Genomic DNA, 9193 nt, shown 5'->3' with positions numbered 1-9193 from the left:
TCACCTTTCTTTGAATTGTTGGCTTGTTCTTAGTTTATTCGCAAGTCTTGATTAGTTTACGGCTCCTCCAGTTTTTTCTTTTAATTAATAAAGTTATCATTGAGGTTCATCTTAAAAAAAATTTTATTTTTATTTTTGTTTTATACTTTTAGGCTACATTTTGGCACACAAAGTTGGATTGGACTATTTATTAGAATTAGATTAGATTAAGTTGATTGGATTAAGTTGGATTATATTATAGTTTTATACCATATTAGAATATTTTAAATTATATTTAGATAATATTAAATAGCATTTAAGTTGATATTTAAAAATAAATATCAATTATTCATGAAATTTTATAATCATAATTAAAATAAATTTAAAAAGTAATTAATAAGAAAATTAAATATATTGTAAATAAGTTATTGGGTAGTCATAATATAATAATCAAATAACAATACATAAAACAATCTTAATATTTAATTAACTTTTATCAAATATCAAAAATATTATATAAGATCAATTAATTAGTGGTACAATTAATTTTCATGATTATTTTTAATATTATATTAGTGATTATTAAATCTAGTACAATCAAATAATGCAATAAATTATTAAATGGTTAATTTTATTGATAAATTATTAAATATACAGTAATGAATTTTAATCTTGAGAGTAAGTAGAAGTAAAGGTTCCAATTTAATAAGATCATAGATAATAAAAAAAAAGAGTAAATCATAAATAAAAAAAATTCAATTAATTAATTAATATTAGGTGTAAATTAAAAAACTGATATAAATAAAAGTCTCATGAATGGACAATTTTTTTTCTTTAAATCTCAACCCATCTAAATCCATGTATAAATTAGTATTATTAATCCCATGATTTTAGGATTAAATTCAAATTTAGTCCCCTTAATCCAATCCAACTATGCTTGCCAAATATGAAATAAATATTTAATCCTAAAATTAATCATAGCATCCAAAAATGGCCTAACAGGATAATCGTACGATTCATGAACCGCAGATAATTAATCTATACCGTATATGCAATTTATTATATGATTTATCGCACGCAGGAAGACGAGTTCGAGAGTTCAAGTTTCGTGAAAAACACCAAATGTTAAAAACAAATAACTCTTTTACAACTATTTTGGAAAGATTAAGCTACCGTTTGAAGTAAAGTCATCCCATACCAATTCGAAAAATGTTAAATTAAATCGAAGGATAACTTAGCGAAACTTATGTTGGTGTCCATCTTTTCTTTTGTTAGTCCTATATAAAGCTGTCAAGCTACGGTGCTGACTGCTGAGAGCACTTGAAGCCTTGTTTTAATTAGTGAGTGAGTGTGAGTTTTAATTAGATCTGAGCAGCAATGAAAGGAGCAAAAGCCATTTTCATTTTGTTTGTTGTCGTTTGTTGTTTGCAGTCAAGTGCTAGCAGTCGCAGGTAGAAATGAGGCTGCATCAGCATCATCAAATTTAGCTTATGGCCAAGATCTATCATGGTTTGGGTTCCACCCTTGGGGCATGCCATGGGGCGGCGACGGCCGATGGCCTTTGGTGCCACCACCTCAAACCGTCAGCTCCAGGTCGTCCATGGCCTTGCCCATGGGGAACACTCCCACCAATGCCATCCATCAATTGGCCTGTACACCCTTGGCCTTGGGCACCGCCACCGAAACCTGCTGCAGCGCTGCATCCTGATTCAAACACTAAAGCTTGATCATGTTTCCCATTAATTAATTTCTGTCCATTAGTGTTTGATAGTATTAGTTGCTTTCAGTCAACACTCAACATCTTGTTGGACAGGTTCAGACTTGGGAGCGAATATAAGAATAAGGATGTAATGAAACAATTAGGTACTAAGAGTTCTTGTTACATTTTCAATTGATTAATCCTTTTCCGAACTAGTTAAATCTACGAAGCTCTAAAGTGCAGAGAAAGTGAACCGGCCAAAATAACAGGAAAGAAAGGGATCAATAGCGAAATCTAGTTTCCATTTGAAGATCAGCATGGACATAATGTGAAAATAACACCAAGTTCAAGCAAGAAAGCAAGCCAAACTACTACAGTACTGAGCCCTTGAGCTCTTGCTGGGATTTGCAACTCCTACCTAGCTAGACATAAATACAGTCACCTTTTCTTATACTCCTAGCTTTTCAGAATCCTTGCACTCAAAACAATGTACAAAAAAGTAGGGAAATAGCATGATCGACATAGTAGACAGAATCATCAACTTCAAGGTTAAGCCAAAAAGCCAGTATATGCATACATCTTTGCACAAAAGCCAGTATATGCATACATCTTTGCACGGTGCGAAGATCCACCAACTAGGCCAAAATGTTGAATATATGTTGACCAGGAAGGTTCTTTCATTCACTTCCCTCCACCAATGGCATTCTTGATACTTGTTTCATGTCACCATATTTACGTGCCAGCTGAATGTGGCATGCTAAGACCTGTTTGCCGCCTCACATGCTCTGGTATCAGCCTGTTGATCAGTTCAGGTGAAGCTCCAGCTAACTGTAATCAGAATGCGAATAGAATTGATCAGGTAGAAAAATAAGGAAACTTCTCCCAAAACATCTTCAATGTATATATAGCAGAGTAATTTATCTATGACGGGCTAAATGATACTAAATTAGCATGAAAGGCATGTGAATGGCGTGCAATTAAATCAATGGCTTTGATAGCACATAAATGTCAAATCTTGATTGACATTCTGATGATGACATTACAAAAACAAAGGCTCAGATTCTCCACATCAATGGAATATCCCATGTACTATTTTAAGGTGAGGCAGCAGTAATCAGACACTGCCCTTGAGTGTGTCAACAATGTAATGCTATGTCATCTAAAGCATGATGAAATATACACAAGGATTGTACCGCTAACATTGAGTGGTTCATAATCTTTAATTAACAAAGTGGATACATACTTCCTGTTTAAAGTTAAAAAGCGGAGGAAAGGGGCGACCATTTGGAAGGCGGGCATTAGGTTCACGAAGCTCATCAAAGAAAGGATGTGCACATGCCTCAAGCTACAATAAGAAAACAAGGCTATTAAGAAAAATAGTAATCACCTACAAAAATAAAAATAAAGAAAAAATGATAACAATAATAACAATTCAACTGTTTCAAATTGTCATAATGGATAGATGAGGAAATGGCAGCTGACACCCAGAGTAGAAGATGTCACACTTGAAGGTAGGAATTGTTTTTTACCAAGTGAAAAAGATAGAAAAAAATTCATTTGAAAATGGGCTTTTAAGTGAGCACAAACGTTTAATCTCCATTAGTAGATGACAAAGTCCAACTCACCGCAGTACAGCGGAGACTAGGTGAATATTGAAGAAGCCTTGATGCAAGGTCAATTGCTTCCGGAGGCATTCGCTTGTGGAAAACCTGAATTAAGGAATGTTGCAGTAAATATACAAGTAGAAAGAAATACTGAAACAAAATCTCCATTCAACAATTATAATTTGACTCGTTAACCAAGAAACAAACACTATCTAACCGAAATTTTTAGATATATATACAAAAATGAATATAATATATAACCAAAAAATGAATATATATATATATATATATATAAAATACACACATACACACACAAAAAAAAATCTAAATGCTTTCAGAAATCAAGAGACTCAAAGTTGAGGACAGTAAATTCACTCATGTCTAGAAAGTAGAATGATAAAAGAGTGGCACGTGTGGGTACGGGTGCCTGTTCTTGTACAAAACCCAATTTCTTGGACCATGTCCATACTTATAACACTAAACAACTTTGTGAAGTAGAAACTCCTGTAAATAAAAAATCCAATGCCATTCATTATCTTGTTCTTGAAATGAAAATCATTTCTAGAAAACCATTAAGCAATTTTATCAGGGAAAGAAAGCGGTTAAGAGTATACCTTGTGCCAAGGATGAGCCTTAATCTGAGGAAATCTAAAATCCGTATAATTTGGATTCATGCATCGAATTTCTTCCCGAGTAGGAGTACCAAGAACCTAACTCACACATGATCTCATGATTATTTGAGCAGAATAAACCTTGGTAAATGGTTTTGGCATAGATAATGTTGCTCACCTTAATAATCTCTACTAGTTGGTCAACTGCATTTTCCCCTGGAAATAATGGCTATGAAAAAAGAATTGAAATAATTAGAAGTAAAAAATGTACAAGCAACACATATAAACTGAGCACATAGCTTCACATATAATTGAGAAAAGCTTCACATATAATTGAGAAAACTGTAGGCAATACAAAATTTTTTAAGTTTGAATAGCTACTTATATTACTAACCTGGCCTAGAAGCAGCTCGGCAAGAACACAACCAGCTGACCAAATATCAATCGATGTAGTATACTCTGTTGCACCAAAAATCAGTTCTGGAGCTCGGTAATATCGAGAGCATATGTACGATATATTAGCTTCGCCCTTGACCTGATATCCAGGAAATGAGACAAATTCATCAGAAAATGTACCACAGAATACCCTCCGGCTGGGGTAATACTAATAACTTCATTAAAATGCAATAATAATGTTTAAAGCACTACTATCTTATTCCTATTTGTCAAAAAGCTTAAGCTCAATGGTCAAGGACCATTTCATTTCACGTACAAGTTTCCCAGTTTACTCTTTAGTCAGGGGTTTGCTGCCCATACACATATATCCATTGTATCTACTCTCCATATGTGAATATTTAATAAATGCACCCATGTACGGGGACCTTCACAGTATCAAGCGTACAAGCAATCAACCAGGAACTCAAAGCTGACAACCATTGACTTGTAGCTCTACAACAGGATAGGGAAACAACGGGAGCTCATCACCTTCTACTAACTTGGGTGCCACAAGGCTACTGATGTCACCACTTGCCATGGAGTATGCCGCTAAAGCTGTGGTCACCCAAAAAGCCAAACCATTCGCACATCTTAACATAAAAGGAGAAATTTATAGTCTTTGCACCAGGACCTTACACAAATTGGATACCATCTTCAACCCAAAAGCTCAATCAAACCTAGCCTATCCTTTACTGGACTAATTCTACACTGACATGTGATTTACTACTAACATACTCATGCATACATCCAACAAAACCATAGGTGAAAGATGATGACTTCTTTCTCATTATCTAAAACTGAATTTAGACCATGATGCTCTCCATAAAACAGCATTAGCCTGTTTTAGGGATGAACGGAATAAACTGTGTTATTCTCCATTTTATTAGGCAGTGACAACTCAGAAATGCTTATACCAGAACTTTTTAATGAATATATGGTCATGACTGACTTGTCAGGAGATCCCTATGGGGTTTCTAACATGGGCAACACTTGAAAGAACTTAAATGAAAATGACAAGGGGATGCACCTACCAGAACTTTTGCGCTCCCAAAATCACAAAGCTTAACCTGGTGGGTGAGTGGATCAACCTACATAAAATATGTTGGTGCATTAGGTTCTGAAAGCAGAAACTCATAGAATAGCTATGTATAAAGAGTAACGTACCAAGAGGTTTTGAGGCTTCACATCCCTATGGCAGACCCCAGGAACTGTATGAATATATGCCAAGCCCCTAAAGATCTGAGACACGTTTTCTATTACAATAATCAGGATTTGTAAAAACGAAAGGCAATTTCAAAAAAGTAAGTGAGGAAAATAAAACATACTTGATATGTATACAGTTTTACATAGATGAGGGGCATCCTCTGGTTCATACTGCTGTAATGCTTCAGCACCCGGTACATAGTCTCAGGAACATATTCCATAACCAAATTCAAAAAAAGCTCATCTTTACTTGTTGTGGAGAAGAAACAATGCTTAAGGGAAATCACATTCGGGTGATCCATCAAACGCATTAACTGCAGTTCACGATTTTTATACCGCCTGTCTTGCAAGACCTTTTTTATAGCCACTGTCTCTCCAGTTTCCAAGCATTTTGCCTAAATACGGTTGAAATCAGAGACATAATGGGTAGAAGAATAGACGGAACCTTAGTTGTTATTAAATAAATATGTTTGCAGCTAATACCTGAAAAACGATACCGAATGATCCAGTACCAACAACACGCTCTGCCATGTAACTGATCGTCTGCAAGAAACAAACACCCATACATTAATTAAACAATGACTCAAAGCTCTGATACATCAAGGTATAGTGATATATATAGAAAAAATCACCTGTTAGGCACAAAAAGGGAATAATATATTAGCAAAACAATAATCGGGATATAAGATTGATCAATTTTCAAGAAAAGTTACCGCTTGAACTAAATAAGAGCAGCATGACACAATGACCAGTTAGAAAAAATGAAACTTTGCTTTAGACATCCTTGAACAAAGACCATGCACTCACCTGCTTGGGTTCGCCATTTTTGCCTCCAATTGTGGTAGAAATGATGTGGCCAGTGACAGCATCATTCCCCTGAATAACTGCAGCTGACATTTCCTGCAATTCGCAGAAACAAAAAAAGAATTAACAAAGGCACTTGCAACGGGCTACTTAAGCATGTGATAACTAGGACACTTGTTTCGATATTTGTTGCATGTAGGACGCTTGTTGAAGCAAAAATGTGGCCACAGCCACTTGTAACTCACAATAATTGGGCAATAAAGTAGATTCCATCTTAATTAACTATAAACCCAGTACAAGAACATGTTTATAATGCACACGGCATCCTGTTAACCAATTGTTCATGGAATTAATTGTATTTTAGAAGCTACCATATCCACTTGTAATCCATGCAAAGTCAGATACAGGCATCATTATCCGTGAAATTATGGTGACTTGCCTTTTTGAACTGGGGTTATGATAACACTTGATGTCTTTGTTGAAAGCGACAAAAAAGCAATCGACGATGATCAAATTAATAATTCAATTAGCAACAGTTAAAAGCACAAAACAACAAACAAGCAAACAAAATGAGAACTGATTAGAACGTGTTAATACTTAAAAAAATTAAATTAACCACAAGATGAGAAAAGAAAATCAACCACAATGTGGAAGTAAAAGATGTCCTCAGAATGCAGATTATAAGGCAGCCACAAAGATCATGAAGTGCTATTTTTAAGTATAGGAAAAGCAACAAACAAAGACCACAAGTTACAAGAAAGAATCACATGCATCGAAAAGTTAGCATTTAAAACAAGAAACTATTCACAAGAGAATCGAAGAACACTCACTAGATGAAGCAAACTACAGCAGATTTAAGAACACTCTACGTAAAGCGAAAGAAAAAGAAGCAAAAAGTTTCACAAAAGAATTTACAACTCTTGAAACACAAATCCAAAACATCTATCTGGGACCAAAAACAAAAGATTGCGACAGACCCAAAAATCTAATATAAAATCAAACTAATAAAAAGTAAAAAAAGAAATGGGTGTACCAAAAATAGAGAAAAATCTTAATGCACCTGTGGGTAGCTGAGAAAACCCAAAATGCAAAGATTTTTAAGCTTATTAACCTTAAAATTCAAGCAAAATTCAACATACCTCTCTTCTTTCTCTACCAAAATCTAAATTTAAATTAAAAAAATCCAATTTTATTCTCCCTTCTTTTACTTTGTTAAAGTATTTTATCCATCCCTATAAAAACTAGAATAAATAAATGAACAGTGCGTAACAACACTTCAGAATAATATGGGGAAAAAAACAGTAAAACCAACCGGAAAGTGAGTGGGATCGCAGATCAAATAGAATATAAGCTAAAACAAAGCTAATTTCAACTAAGCTAGATCTAAAACGAAGCTACTACCATATACTACTAAGCAAAAGAAGCAGCAACACAGAGAGGAGACCTTGTCGGAGTCCATATCCGGACGGTGTCGTTTCAGCAGGTCATTGTCGAAGTGCGGTTGCTGCGATGGTGGGGCTTGTGCTTGTGGTGGCGGCGGTGGCTGAGGCTGAGGCCCCAAGGGCATTGAAGCCATGTGGGTTACAGCTGCTACAGCTTCAAACTCTCAATTCAATACACATACACTCACTCTCTCTCTCCCTCTCTCTCCCCTCTTTTCTTTCTTTTTCGCTTTGCTTTACTTTCTCTCTCTTCTGTCTCTATTTCTGTTTTGGTTTTGGTTTTGGTTTGGATACATTAAAAAACACAAGACAGCTTACTTTCTACTTAGACCCACGCGATTGTTCGTGGCAGTGTGAATCACGCTCCAATCACCTTTTTTTTTCTTTCTTTTTATGTTTTAAATAATAATATTACGTCCGAATATTCATTCATTATTTTAGTTGGTGTCGTACGAGCATGCCTACCGTCTAATTGTATTGTTGTTGCCCAAGAGGCCAAGAGTTGTTTTAAATTTTTTGTTAATTTGTTTTAGTGGTGTGTGTGGAGTTAATCATATTATCCATTAAATATGGTGTCAATTATCAAATAGTTACAATTGTTATTTAATATATTTAATGCATTATCCGCTTCATTAATACCATTCAATTGCTAAGATAAGGTATGTCTTTCCTATGACATGTTTTTGTCGATTCATTGATAGATTTTGTAAAACAAGCACATTAATAATGAATAGACCTTCACTAAAATTAATTAGAATCCTCTCATTAACTCATCTTCTTCTTAACAAAATTCACTTAAGCGATTGTTAACTAATAAATTAAAAAAATAAAAATACTGAATTTATAATTATATACTAATACTAGACAATAGATAATATAAAGATTCTTAAGAGTTTGTAAAAATTCATATTAGTAGATAATCCTAATTCCATTACAAGACTCTTTAATTTTTATTTATCTACGTAGCAAATAGAATACTGAAAAATAAGATATCTTCCAAAAACTCTTTAAATAAAAATAAATTTTGTATTATTTTAATTAACTTTTTTTCACAAAAAAAAATATTGTGAAGATAAAGAAGTTACTTTTCAGTATTGAATAAAGAAAACCACTATCTTATTTGAATATGTAAAAAAAAAAAATTGATACCTTTAGTGACTCTTCAATAAGAAGTAAAATCTCATTAAAAAAGTCTTTTGATGATGCTCTAATATGATCATTTACAAATAGTAGAAGGAATACAAATTCTTTTTATAAACTATCATGCGTAATTTGAATAGTTGATGGGTATTGCTTCTGTTCAATAGTCACATGACACGCGTTATTATTCTCATTAATTACATTTATATTTATAATTCAACTCAATCAATAGGTTTACAAGTCATTATCTAATAACCATTTGATTCCTCCTGTACT

General features: G+C 33.9%; 1 protein-coding gene across 1 annotated transcript; it reads right to left on the bottom strand.

The window, feature by feature from the left end:
- Window positions 1–1961: 1961 nt before the first annotated feature.
- On the bottom strand, window positions 1962–8050 carry LOC102626148 (shaggy-related protein kinase eta-like). The gene is made up of 12 exons (XM_006468929.4): window positions 7780–8050; window positions 6339–6431; window positions 6015–6074; window positions 5654–5926; window positions 5493–5567; window positions 5360–5416; window positions 4288–4428; window positions 4072–4122; window positions 3897–3992; window positions 3304–3387; window positions 2922–3023; window positions 1962–2506 (listed from the first exon to the last, which is right to left on the bottom strand). Exons 1-12 carry the CDS (start codon window positions 7909–7911, stop codon window positions 2411–2413), a joined length of 1260 nt encoding a protein of 419 aa, XP_006468992.2. The 5' UTR covers window positions 7912–8050; the 3' UTR covers window positions 1962–2410.
- Between the last annotated feature and the right edge of the window lie 1143 nt (window positions 8051–9193).

Source organism: Citrus sinensis, chromosome 2 (genome assembly GCF_022201045.2).
Source record: "Citrus sinensis cultivar Valencia sweet orange chromosome 2, DVS_A1.0, whole genome shotgun sequence".
In the NCBI taxonomy this organism is placed as follows: Eukaryota; Viridiplantae; Streptophyta; class Magnoliopsida; order Sapindales; family Rutaceae; genus Citrus; species Citrus sinensis.
Note: the sequence above shows the minus strand (reverse complement) of the source record. Positions and strands in the feature narration are given on the sequence as shown.